The following is a 13897-nucleotide window of genomic DNA, read 5'->3' as shown; positions in this document are numbered from 1 at the left end:
AAGTGTAAGGGGATGCTGATTGAGAAAAGAGGAAGCGGCAGGAGACAGTGATAGCGGGAGTGTAAGGAGGCAACGATAGCGGCAGCGGGAGCGGCGAGCAGTGGTAGCAGGAGCGAGAGCGGCGACAGCGGTAACAAGCAGCGAGAGCGATAGCAGCAACGAGCAGGGTTAGGGTTGGGCAGCGACAGCTGATATCGATTTTAGTTGGTTCGATTGAACCAACTAAAACACCGGAGACCGAACCAGACCTAAAATCCTGGTTCGATCGCCTGGTTTAACCCAGGCGCTCGCCCGAAGCGCCCAGCGCTTGGGCTCGGACGAGCGCCCAGGCAGTGCCTCTTTGAAGCGCGCTGCCTGGAAGTGAAGCGAGGCGCTCGAGCCTTGCCTCGCCTCGCCTCGCCCGAGCGCCTAGGCGAGCGCCCGAGCGCCTAGGCGAGCGCCCGAGCGCCTTTTTAAATCACTGGTGACAACATAATGTAAGTGAGAAAGGTTGTGGCACCATGGTAGTAATAATGGAGATGGTGAAAGGGTGGTGATGGTGGTGGTGGTGGTGGTGGCAGTGACGGAGGCAATGGTGGTGACAATAGTAACATTAGAAGTGGGGACAATGGCAACAGTGGAGGCAAGGCAATGTGGTGCTATAGTAGAGGTGATAATTGCATTTATGGTGGAGTTTTGTGGCAGCGAATGGTAATGATGGCGGAATGACAATCGTGGTAGCAACTAGCAAGGACAGTAATTTCTATCAAGGTTCTTAATTTCGATGTACGGGCGGTACGTACCGATCCGAGAGGATACTGGTACACGGACTGTCCTCTACCAGGCAGTACTAGTGTTTTGATCGGTACCGAGGCATACTGACCAATATCACCCTGGATTTCGACCGTTACCGAGGCATACCGATCAGTACGCCCTGACGTGATAGGTGAAGGTATTTTTAAGGTTTTAGAGTGTACCATCGGTACGCCCTAGCGTGCCGATAGTATATACCGATACGTACCGTACCGAGCTCTGCTCGGTACGCCGATACAAATCGGTATTCAAAACCATGGTTTCTATGGTGGTGGAAGTATCATGCTAGAGATGGTAGTGTTGCAAGAATAGTGATGGTGGTTGTGGCAATGGTAGCAAAAGTTAGAAACAATGAATTAACAGTTAGAAATATGCATCTTGACTAAATCTAGATCCCATCTACTAAAGCCGGTAAGAAATTGGCTTGATTGATTCGACCCAAGCACGGATCGTGTCCAATCCACTCCATAACATAATTCACAAATTCTCAGAATTTCAGCAAACAATGTGACATGAAAATTAGACACAAGTCAACCTAATGAAAGAGGAATATAAACAATACAAAGTTGGGTTCACTCCATTACAAAACAACATCATGATTTAGACCATTGCATTTTTTTTGTAAATCTCTAAAATGATCAAATGTAATGTATAACTAACAATAATGCAATACAGTTTCTTGTGAAGTTCTTAGGAAAAGCTGCTAAAGCTAGTCAAATATGAAAACAGCAAATAGGACACAAAAAGCTACTGGTTGTACCTTTCTAGAAAGCAAGAAATTGCACCAATATACTAATACCAAGTCGGTGAAATTCATAAACAAGATCAACTTCCATAATTAAATGATGCAGCAACAAACTTGTGAAATGAAAATTTCATGATAGGTAGATTATGGCCAGTTTTTTAAAAAAGAAGATTGATACAAGAATAATACTTCAAGTTCAAATGAAAGATAGGTCAAAGAAAAGATAAAGAGTTGAATGCTCACTGGTACTTCAACTTTGACATATGATTGCTTAAACTCAGCTTTCTCTCATACATTTCTTGAGCAGCTTTAAGCTGACTTTCTTCATACTCACGAATGTTCTTCACTCCAACAGATTCACTGAAATCCTTGTAAATTCGATCAACAATCCCATTGATCCTTTTTTCAAGCTTTTGAATGTCTTCAGTTCTTTTAGCAATAACACTTTTCAACTGCATAAAAAGGATAGCTAGCCATCAAACACAATGTGCCTAATTTGCAATCAAGAAAATAATGTGATTAAAAATCACCTTCTGAAGCTCAGGTTTAAGGTGACCAATCTCCTCTCGAATATTTAGCTTTTCTTCATTTAATTTTGAAAGCTTTTCCTGAATATTTTTCTGCATGCAATTTTTTTCATGTAAACTATAGGCATGTTGTACTTTATGATAACAGCAAAGATTCAATTATAGTTGAATATGGATGATCAATCAAAGTAAAAACAAAGAACTTTAATTTCTATGCAAAGAAAAAGCATCACATAAGTGTTCTGAATTCATCTTTTGAGAATATTCTACAACCGTCAATCTAATGTCAGCACTTTTAAGTTTTAAGTTAGTGCTGAGTTCCTAACCAAGGCAAAAACTAAGTCAATAAATAGACTTGTCCATGAAACTAGTACTGACCCTAACTTTTTCCTAAATTTGTAAGAATCTAAAAGTTGGTAAGGTTAGCAATTTTACTTTGAGTAATTTTCATAGCAAGGGACAAATAAGCCAATGAGTCAATGAAGAAGTATGCCAAATATCTAAACAAAATTGTGAAGCCTAAAATTTATATAACAATCAGAAGGTACAAATGTCTGGCCATTGATTCAGTCGATAACTGGATATATTAGCCAAAACATTTTAATGATCGGAAAATTCTAGCAAAGAGAAAAGGATGACAAAGATTATTTTCTTCAAAAACTTTTGATCTGTTTTAGCTTCAGAAAATGTAGAAAGTACAACATGCTTAAATAAACATAACTCCGGATATCTAGATACACTGACTGAAAAAGAACAACATATAACAGACATACAAGCACTTGCAGGCTTAATATCACAGGCAAATATGCCAGGAGTCTGGTAACCGAACAGTCTAAAAAGATACAACTCAAAAATGAATAAAAGCTGACATGACTACTGTTGCTACCTTCCATAACAACTAGCAGGGTGAGGAATCAGTTACACCCTGTCAAATCTAATGGGCTCATGACATACCACTGTTTCCAAAGTCTTAAATTCTCAAATCAAACATTAAAAATTCAATTATCCAAAAGATGTATTAAGATTAAAAGTGTCAACAAAATATAGCAAACATTTCTTATTGAATCTTTGGAACAAATGCTAAAAGAGAGGACAAGTTAGGAAGGTTAAAAAAAAAAATCACAGTACAATAAATGATTTCACACACTGTACATTTCAGAGACATTGAGTATAGATCTTAACCACTTCCATTATAGGGCTAAGTGGCCACCCAAAAATAACATGAGCACCCTCATGACACAAGTACTTTGAATCGTGAAGGGTAGGCTACAAAATCATCCAGAAGCTATCCAATACAATAGCACCTAGAAGTGGTACAAAATAGTCGAAGGGTTTTCGCATTGTCATGGACCGATACAAGTAAAGATGTGATGTTGGTTCAAGATAGATTAAGTTATTAACTTTGAATTAGGAACACTTTCTAAAAAGGAATAAGAATATATATATATAATGATTACAAGAAAAACTAACATAATAAATAATAGGACACAGAGCGAGTATGAAAAAAATCCAGAGCGACTGATAGTCTTAGATTTAAAATTTGATATACTGAAAAATTAAACATTGAAATGTGGGCAAGAATCCCAGATTGGGGATAGAAATTATAGCCAGGAAAGTTGCATTAAGCAAAGATATTTCAAATAATGTAAGTGCTCATGTCCCTAAAATTAGATTGGATAATTAAACCAAAAGAAAACTTTTAGAAAATTTAGATAAAATTATTTAAGGAATACCTTTAATTGAAAAACTTATAATTAAAGGTATTTGAATCATCATGAAAAAAAGTGCATGGTTAACTTAAACAAGCAATCAGGGGCTTTAGATATGAGAAGAGAAATAAATTTTGCTACTTTGTATGGCCATCTAATTGTTAATATTCACTTAAAGAAAAGATACATTCATTTGATTACTTATAAAAATAGTCACAATTATATTTAACTTTTTTTTCTCGCCAGAAAGGTAAATATTTATGTGGAAGGAATGTAAAGTTATATATGGTAAAGGATTGACGAATCTACATAAACTGATAGTATTAGATAAGTAAAAATGATGAAAGTGGAAAAAGATAGTAAACGAACCAGTAAAGCAAGATGATGGAGTTTTAAAGACAGTACTGTAAACTTTCAAAAACAGAATGGACAACGAGGAGGCTTGGAACTTGAACAAGGACATTATCAATACCATGTGGACTTTGAGTTACATGGTTGGAACAAACTAAAATACATGGACAATTCTTCACGCATTAAGACCTACACAAGCAGTCCAAGACATTCTCTTCCACTTATTCTTTCGACGTCCTCAGTGTAGGTTTCTCAAATGTTGCATCTGCAAACCTCCTTTGAACACAACACACCTTTTAGCTCCCAACTGGTGTCTCAATGTTGTTGAGTAGTCGAAACTTTGAACCACTGACATTATCTTAATTTCTTAGTGACTGACTCTAGATTTGATGTGGGTATATCGAGTTGTGTTGAACTTTCCAAAAATTTGTAAATCTTCCAAAAGATGGGAAAAGAAAGTTTTTGCCTTTGCATTCAAGCCTCTCAAGGATATTATTTCAAAAGAGCACTAGTGAGTTAGCTAAAGCAAAGAGCATGAATGAGCCGATCAAAGCTTCACCAACCATATATCACAAAACTTGAAATTTTGAGTTCTTCAAAGATTTGACCATTCCTTTCCTTAGTCATATCCCTCCAAGTAGGTTTGTGTCACCTTTACTTTTCGTATCACACTGTTGGGAGATAAAGCAACCAAACTACCCTTCTTAGGTCCAATCACTAATAGTGAGGAGTTGATGGTTGTTGTATTCCACACACTTAGGAGGCGTACACTGCATCGGTGGCGTCGCATCGGTGACGTCGTACGCTGCATCGGTGACGTCGCTTCCTTTTCTTATCGCATCAGACGAGGAGAAGAACGCAGTCTTCTCCTCTTCTGCGACATTCGGTGAAGACGTCGAAGGTCGCAGACGTCTCCGGCCTTTGACGAAGAACGTGGAGAAGGCCGCAAGTGTCTCCGGCCTTCTGCGAAGAACGCGGCGAAGAAGAAGCCGAGCCGCCGCCTCTCTGTTACCTCCTAGATCGGGATCGTCGAGGGAGGGTGGCACCGGATCGGGAAGCATCGAGGCTCTCCCGATTCTACCTCTTCTTTGAGCGCCTTCTCCCACTTCTCCTTCGCCAACAACCAGGCTGATACTACTCAGTAGCGGGCGGCAAGGGTTGAAATCAACTGCTACCCACCTGTTTTGGGCCATAACGATCAAAATATTGACCGTTACCGCCGGATACAGCCCTGTATCATCCGATACGGGGCTAGATTAATGGTACCACCTAGTAGTGGGCGGTCCGCGTATCGGTCTATTGGCGGACTGGTACATATCGTCCGATACGAGCGGTATCATTCAAGTAGTTTTGAGGATAGATTTACTAATCCTCCAAGTAGTTTTGAGGATAGATTCTCTAGGTAGTTTTGCCCCTATGATACAACTGGTCATAATTTGCGTTAATTGGTTCAATCAAACCAACTAAAGCACCGATATCAACCTCTCCGCTACCCCTCGCGACTTCCCAAACCCTAACCCGACTCCTGCCGTCAACATTTTCTTTCTGCTGTCACTGCCTCTCTCCGCTATCGCTACTCTCTGCTATCGCTACTCTCCGCCCTGCCTCTCTCCGTTGTCGTTACTCTTCGCTGCCACTGTAACTGCTCGCCATTGCCACTGTCGTTGCTCACCGCTACCGCTGCTCTCAGTCAGCAACCTCGATCTCTTCTCACACTCGACTTAGTATATTGTTAACACTAACAATATACTGTTAACATTATTTTTATTTATTAGATTAATAATATATTATTTCGATTTTAATATTGCTAACTTTATTTATTGGTTTGAATTTTGAGATTTTTGTTAATATGATATTGTGACTTTATACTTAAGATTTTCTTAATTTAATATCATATTTTTATTTAAATAATTATATTTATTAATTGTATTATATATTTTTATATTTTAACGTCTCGTTTCGCTCAGATGAGCACCTAGTGCCTTGGGCGTTTTGGAACCTTGGTGCCTTTTAGCGCCTAGCGCTTTTTAAATCACTGCGGCCTTTAGGCCATCCAAAAGGGGCAATCCACATCCAAACCGATGCATACTAGTTCGGTTGAAATGGAGAACCGTAATAAAAGGAATGTATAATAGTACAATCATTAGTGTTAAAACCATAAGAAGTGTATCTAGTAAGTTTCTTATTAATATAGGATTACATGAGGAATCAACTTTAAATTTTTACATTTTGACATTAATAATGGCCGAACTTACTAGTCATACATAAGATAGACTCCATGATATAAGTTTCTATCATGCTATAATTAACTAAAGATATTGCTTTGTACAGGGATGGAGCAAATAAAATCCATGTAGTCAGCTCCAAATTGCTGGGATATTATGGCTTGTTACAGCATACTTCAGAGGCATTCTTATTGACAAACCAAACTCTAATCTAAAAATGATTTAACTGGTAATGATTAACAAAATGAAGCTTGTCTAGAGACCGTTTCTATGCTAAGCTAAAATCCCAGGACGACTAAAACAAGTATGTTATGAATCCAGCTTAGGTCTTAATAAAAGGTGGGACAAGAAGAAAAATGGAGAACAGGAAATAGTACATGCAGCAGAAAGCTGTAACAGCACATGAATAGAAAAGGAAACAACCAGCACAAGTGTTCTTAGAAGCAAAATCCTGAAGGTATGCAACTGCAGTGTGTTGCAACAACAAGAAATACAGTTCACAATTTATAAATTAGCAAATCCACTAAATCAACATAAGATGAAACAGAGACCAGCTCAACAGTCAGCTAAACTAAAGCAATTCAATGAATATCTTAAGGTAGGAGAGCATGTCAATTGTACTTGTAAAATACTTACTGTTATTCAATATCTTACCTTTTTGCAAAAAAAAAAAAAAAACTTAAGGCACTTCACCTCAGGCATTGTTTTAGTCCAGCATGTTATTTGAAGGATATATGTCTATTATTCACTATATTACCTCCTCAATTTTTGAATAGTGAATTTTCCTTTCAAGCCCTGTGATCTTTTCGGATGCTTCAGACTCTTTTATTTGTAACATTCTTAGCGATCCAAGACTTTCCATTTCTGATTCCAATTGATCTTTCCTTTTCTTAAGGGCTGCATAATAAAATAATATTCAGTAGGAGTAAAGTAAAACAAAATCAAAACAAGTGATACAAAGAGAGAATGTATATGTATACCTTCAATTGCACTGTCATCCCACTTATTTGACTTGGCTTCCATTCCACCACTTAACCCACCAGTCATTGTACCAGATTTTGTCAGGAGAATTCCATCAACGGTAACCACTAGATAGGATCATATGACAATCAAGAGGTCACATAATACAAGGTAAATAGGATAAAAATCAATTGTTAAGAGACATTTACCCTTGTACCTCTCTCCGCTCCAGCTTAAAATTTTAGCTTCATCAAGGTTATCACATACAAGAGTATTCGCCACAGCGTATATGATGGCTTTCTCCAAGGATCGATCAAATGTGAAAATGTTAAGAAAAAAGAAAAGGAAAAGAGGCCACAATGATCAATAGAAACTATAGTTCAATTAAACATTTGTACAACATAATACTCTTAGCTTACATGCATAGTATGAAATAAATTAAACCATGTGATTGGCGAATCATTATAATGCAACAATAAATTTTATGAATATCATCAGAATCAGACATAACAGAAGAGCTTCAAAAATGAAAAGCAAGATACATGGTAATGTGTCAGCCCTTCTTTCAACCATTGATCAAAATATTAAAAAGAAAATGTATTAAATGCAAACACACAATGAAGTGGAGAGCATAAAGAAATATTATGACTGATCCTTTGTCAAAGACAAATCTAGTAATCAACAGTCAACACTGATGCCAGAATAGCATGCTCAGAACCTCCGATAATTTACAGAATAAACAAGATATAAAAGAACAGAAGAGAAAATTTAAATAGATATGTGGCAGCCAACAAAAGATAGAGACGGGAAACATAGTAATGAAACTTATGAAGTTGCACCAATTAAGAGAAGGTGAATTTATTCGTTTCACATATGAAGGGAAAACAAAATAAGAAACAGAAGGCATGATGAAAGATGTCAAATTCCACAGCCCAAAAAAAAGAAATGACTATACTTGCATAATTCACATCATTAAAAAATTAAATAGAAATTGCAGAACTAGAAACAGGCTTTAATAATATTGATGGCAAATAAGCAAGACCACTGAAAAGATGTAAGAAATATTAATAGCCATGTTGTTAACAAAACTTCCAAGCATATACAGCTTGTTATGCCATAAATAAACCATATTTTTTCATCACTAGCTTACAATATGTAAAATCTAATGAGGCAAACTAAAATAGCAAAGGTATTATATAAAAAGAATGCTCTACCTGCACAAGAATGAAACTATAAGTTTTCATGTCTATTTGCTATTTAAGAAAAACTTTCAATTCACAACATCCAATAAAAAGGATATTGTATCACGTCAAAGACCAGCTGTGCCGTCCCACCTAAAGTACGTAATTTCTCGATAACTGGCTTGACACGAATTGACTGCAAGGGGATGAATGTCTGGGGAGGAAGCCGTTGTTCCTTCAAATACTAGAAAGCAAAAGATCTTATCATGAATTTTAAATTGTATTAACACTTAACAGTAATTTAAACTGTAATGAATTATAGATTCAACACAGAGCTGTAATTACAAAAACAATTGTCGTAATGGTAGAACCAGTTGCTCTATGATAACATAAAAGATATCAAAGCTAAAAATCAATTATCATTAACAAGAAGTATCCCATTAATAATATATAACTCCATAAAAATGGATAGTTTTACTATTCCCATAAGTTAGACAGTGCAGAAAAGTTAACAAATTAAACATACCAACTTGTCCAAAATTGTTACTTTGGTTCCACAAAAAGCATAACCTAAACCAACTTATTGCATGATTTATGTGCTATATAACAATATTTTTCCTCCTCCCTCCACATTATGCAATGAAGAAACATTTCATGGCCTTAATCTGTCCCCTTGCTGTATTTACTTCTCATTAAATCTCAAATGGCGACCACCGTGAGCAGTGTGAATGGATCTCCTCGTTTTTGTCATTTTTCGCCTGCTGCCATAGCAGTGATGTACGGAGAGAAATGTCAGCCAAACTGGCTGCTCGTTAATTTCTGCACAATGTCCCTCTCAATGTCCCTTTTTCTTCGTGCACGACGGAGTTCTGTCATTGATTGCCATGTTTGACTGATCACCTGAATCTCTTTGACCCATGGCTGGCAATGGGCTGTCCAATGGGGCAACCGTGTCGGCATATAAGTGGTGCGGGGTGAGATGTTGGCCAATTGGCTGCTCGTTGATCCCTACTTGATCAAATTATGTCCCTCTCGATGTCTCGATTTACTATTATCATGTACGACAGTGTTTTGTCGTTGATTGCCTTGTTTGATTGGCCACTGGAGTCTCTTTGAGTCATGGTTGGCTACATGCTATCTAATGGGGCAACCGTCTTGACATATGAGTGGTGCAAGGTAAGATGTTGGCCAATTGGCTCCTTGTTGATCCTCGCTTGATCGAATTACGCCCCTCTCGATGTCCCATTTTAATTTCATCATGCACAATGGTGTTCTGTCTAGTGTGTGTTTGTTGTACCGATGAGTATCGCCCGATACGGGCAATACATACCGGTATGCTGACCGTCCACTACCAAGAGGTATCGGTCACTTAATCATGTATCAAGCGATACGGGGTTTGTACTAGGCAGTAACGATTAAAATCCGACCGTTACCAACCTGTACCGGTCGATACGCTCGAATTTTGATCGTTACCGATCAAGGGCTGAGATTGCCCTATTTCAAACGATCAATTTGACTGTTTTAAGCTTAGAAAAGGGTTTTTAAACCCTTTCCTCCCCCCTCTACCAACTCATTTCACTCTCTCAATCTCTTAAACTCTCTCAAGCTCTTTTTCACTCACATCTCTCTTATTATCATATTTTTACTTTCCTAAACTCAACAAAGCTATGATTTGTGGATTGGATCAAATTTAGGAGACTAATTTGGGAGGACTAAGAGGAAGAACACTCTAATCAATATGTATTCTCTTTCTAGATTTTTATTGATTTATGAGATGATTAAGCCTATTCTGTATGATATATAACTTAATGTCTAATATATTGTTTGATATGTTATGGATGGTAGAATAGTGTTAATTAAGGAGTAATTAAGGTCTTTGATGTTCTGATTAGTGTGTTTAATATTAATTTTTTTGAAATTAGACACTTAATAGATCAAATCTTTATATTTCATAAATATTAAGGATAGCTACCGAGTTCCGATGTTTATTTTGGTGGTAGAAGAACGTATAAACAAGTTGCTTTCGTTTATTACCTAATTTGTTGAAATCATAAAGTTTTGACACATAGTCTAGCATCTCAACTCGTATCTTTGGAGAAGATTCAAAGTTAATATATAAAATTTTGGTGATCCTTGCATCAAACAAATATTTTATATATAAAATTTGTTGAACATGGTTTCAAACCCTCAACCGAAGGTAAGTAAATCAGGTACATGTCAGATTAGTCTTTCAGGTTTTAAAAATTTTATTAGATTAAATTTCAAACTCTCAACCTAAGGAAAGTGAATTAGGTACACTAGTACCACCAACTACCACCATGACTGCAGTGTTTTAGGTGTAAATTTGTAGCATGAGGTTTCGAACACTCAACCTAATGTAGTGAGTCAGGTATACCACCCACTAGTGTTTTACATGTAGGTATGCATCTTCATATTGGTATATAAATTACATTAATAGAAAAAGAATAAGATAAAGATTTTAAAGTTGGCTTTCATACTTAAGTAGATCATCACTAAGATGGCCATGGAGAAGAAAATAGTTTAAGTTCATCATAGGACAAATAGAAATTGTAATCTCTACAAATGAACAAAACCATCCTGCCATTTAGTAAAATCAATTGTCTGTAAAGAAATATATTTACCATCATATCGGTTAACATAAAGGATATCTTTGCAATTTAATATAAAGCTAACCTCTCGAAGGCTTTACCTTAATGCATTCTTTTCCTGTATTCTCATCTTCAACCACCACAGCATCCATAAATTTACCCATAGCAACAGTAACAGCAAGGTTATATTTCTTCTGTGATGGCCTGCAAAGTTCAGTCATGCGACCATGAACTCCTGGAAAAAGTCTTTTGAGACTCTGAACTGTTTCAGAGAGCCGAGCATCTCGTTCACTTTCGTGTTTATCAGCTTTTAGTTCTCGTAATTGTAGATCTACTTCATCAAGTTTCTGTTTTAGACTCTGATACTTTGTCCTGAGGACCACAAAGAGAACGGAAAATAGTATAAAGTGAATTATGACATTATAAGCAGGTTGCCCAGAAAAAAGAGATTCACATATTTAAGCTAATTCTTAAATTCCCCCTTGAGATAATAACATGCAAAAATTTAGAACTTTGAACACAGAATATCAACTGACCCCGAACTTTGACGATCTTTTGAAATCTTATGCAAATCCTTCTTAACCCTGTCGAGCTCTTTCTTATAATCTGCAACTGAATCCAATATCTGCTTCAATCTCTTTCGTGATTCATCCTCCTGAGTTGACAACTCCTTTTCTCGACTAAGCAATTGTTGAAAATTTTCTTCCAAATTCTGTTGAACCTCTATGTCCGCATGTAGTTGCCTATCCTGAACCTCTTTCTCATCCCTTAACTTAGCAGTTTTCATTCCAGCTTCCTCCTTACTGAATGATTAAGCATCAAATATCTTATAGACTATTGATGATAAATTTGTAGAATGATATAAGCCAAGCATATCAAGTGAAAATCAGCGCATAAATCATTTTTCATATAGACAACATGACTAAAAACAAAAATTCAGTGAGTTGATTATTCTTAAAATCAATTGCTCGCAATTGGAATGATGACCTTGTTATCTACCAAAGAATGGTTTTAGACACACAGAAAGAAACCTATAAATTAGAATACACTTCAGGGAGAAATATGGTTCTGGAAATGCTTATCTTGTAAGTATAAATTGAAATAAGTTTCTTCCATTAAACACTTTTTTCTAGATTTGATGACTACAAAAATCACGGTTGCATAACCAACACATGATTGCATTCTCAAGTTTTTCAGCTTATTTACATGATGGGACAGCAACATAAAACAGCAATGCATTATTTTGATCTAACATATTATATTAGAATTATTTGCACTTGGACAGAAGGTTAAGAAGAATTTTGAATTAGGAAACAATTAAGCCAACAAGTCAACCCCCTCCATTTGACTTTATCAGACAAAAGTTACATATAACTGGACCACAAATAAACAGATAATACACACTAATTCCCAAAAGGGCACAAACTGATGCCAATCCTCATAAATTAATTAATTTTTAGTAACAGTTACTTGTTGAACTGCTTCAGAATTACAAATATAAAAGTTCATGATACGTTATGAAACTGATGCCAATCCTCATAAATTAATTATTTTTAGTAACAGTTATTTGTTGAGCTGCTTCAGAAATTCAAATATAAAAGTTCATGATACATTATGACTATATATCAAGTACAGCAGTATCATGCCAACCGGTGGTAACAGTCCAATTGATACATACCGATATGTCATGGAACATTGCAGCCAAGGTGTTTGTCGCTTGTCCATGATGGTTTTCAGTTCTTGTTTTCTAATATTTTCTTCATGTTTTCGTTGTTTTCTTTGGGGCAGCTTGTGCGGGCAGAAAACACTATAGTCAGTCCCATTTTTGTTTATTGTCATTGTTTTTGTTTCCTATTTTCATCATGTAAAACTTGGAAACGTTTCTAGCTGTGCGGCACCACATGAAAAGAAAAGTGGCCCAAAATTACTCCGTTCTCACATGCCACAGTGTCACGGACAAAGTTCTAAACCGGATGTTTAATGTAATACTTATGTATGTCCATGTCTTTCTGTTTGTTCATGCTTTGCATAACATGTAGAGGAACGGTCGAAGGCTTCATAGCCCCATTTTAGTTGGGTTAGGTAGCCTTCTTAGGCTTGTAAATAAAGGTTGTGTCATATGGACACTTGTGAGAGATACTCGATCTGTAGTGGACCATTTTGACCCTTTATTGGACAACCGTTCAGAGCTCGTAAAGTTTGTTTGTAATTTGCAAAGTCTATGAAGTGTTTTCGGACATGTTTGCTTGTGGATCCCGAATAAGACACTTTCTCTAACCCGTTTTCTCTTTTGTAGGTCCTAAGGGACCATGAGAGGTTTCGGGGAGGCCGACCTTTGCGAACGGACACGCAAGGGTGCCGCACGACTTAGACAAAACCAGCTAAGTCCGTGACAGATAGTATCAAAGCGGGACAAGCACTCATAAAAACACTTGGCATGCAAATGTGGGGGACCTAGCGGGGCTGCGTTGAGGGCAATCAGCACACGCGCGACCGTTTGGGGGAAAACGAGCATGGAGATGTAGGGAAAAGGAGTCGCTCGGAGGAGCGGGCATCTGAGATTGGCATTCAGAGGAATGGTCAACCCTTCGCGCAAGAGGCACCATGAGAATAAGCAAGCTTGGAAGAATGCATAGCGCACAAAGGTTGGAATGGCTGAGTTCGAGCTACGGCTCGACGTTGACAACTACACTTGATAGTGCTCAAGGGAAGCGAGGCGCTTGGTAAAGGATGAGACCATGCAAGGTGGAATGAGTTACTCAGCGATCGAAAGAGTTGTGCAAAGCTCACAGAGGTGA

General features: G+C 37.3%; 1 protein-coding gene across 1 annotated transcript in view; it reads right to left on the bottom strand.

Annotated features, from left to right (window-relative positions):
• LOC103985596 (structural maintenance of chromosomes protein 1) overlaps nt 1-13897 on the bottom strand; it is a 35535-nt gene that overhangs the window by 5085 nt on the left and 16553 nt on the right. The window contains exons 5-12 of the mRNA XM_009403343.3: nt 11636-11902; nt 11201-11471; nt 8610-8734; nt 7519-7628; nt 7330-7437; nt 7107-7246; nt 2068-2157; nt 1781-1989 (exon numbers count right to left, since the gene is read on the bottom strand). Of these exons, the coding sequence (XP_009401618.2) occupies nt 1781-1989; nt 2068-2157; nt 7107-7246; nt 7330-7437; nt 7519-7628; nt 8610-8734; nt 11201-11471; nt 11636-11902 (1320 nt within the window). The remainder of the gene's footprint in view (nt 1-1780; nt 1990-2067; nt 2158-7106; nt 7247-7329; nt 7438-7518; nt 7629-8609; nt 8735-11200; nt 11472-11635; nt 11903-13897) is intronic.

Source organism: Musa acuminata, chromosome BXJ3-5 (assembly GCF_036884655.1).
Source record: "Musa acuminata AAA Group cultivar baxijiao chromosome BXJ3-5, Cavendish_Baxijiao_AAA, whole genome shotgun sequence".
Lineage (NCBI taxonomy): Eukaryota > Viridiplantae > Streptophyta > Magnoliopsida > Zingiberales > Musaceae > Musa > Musa acuminata.
Note: the sequence above shows the minus strand (reverse complement) of the source record. Positions and strands in the feature narration are given on the sequence as shown.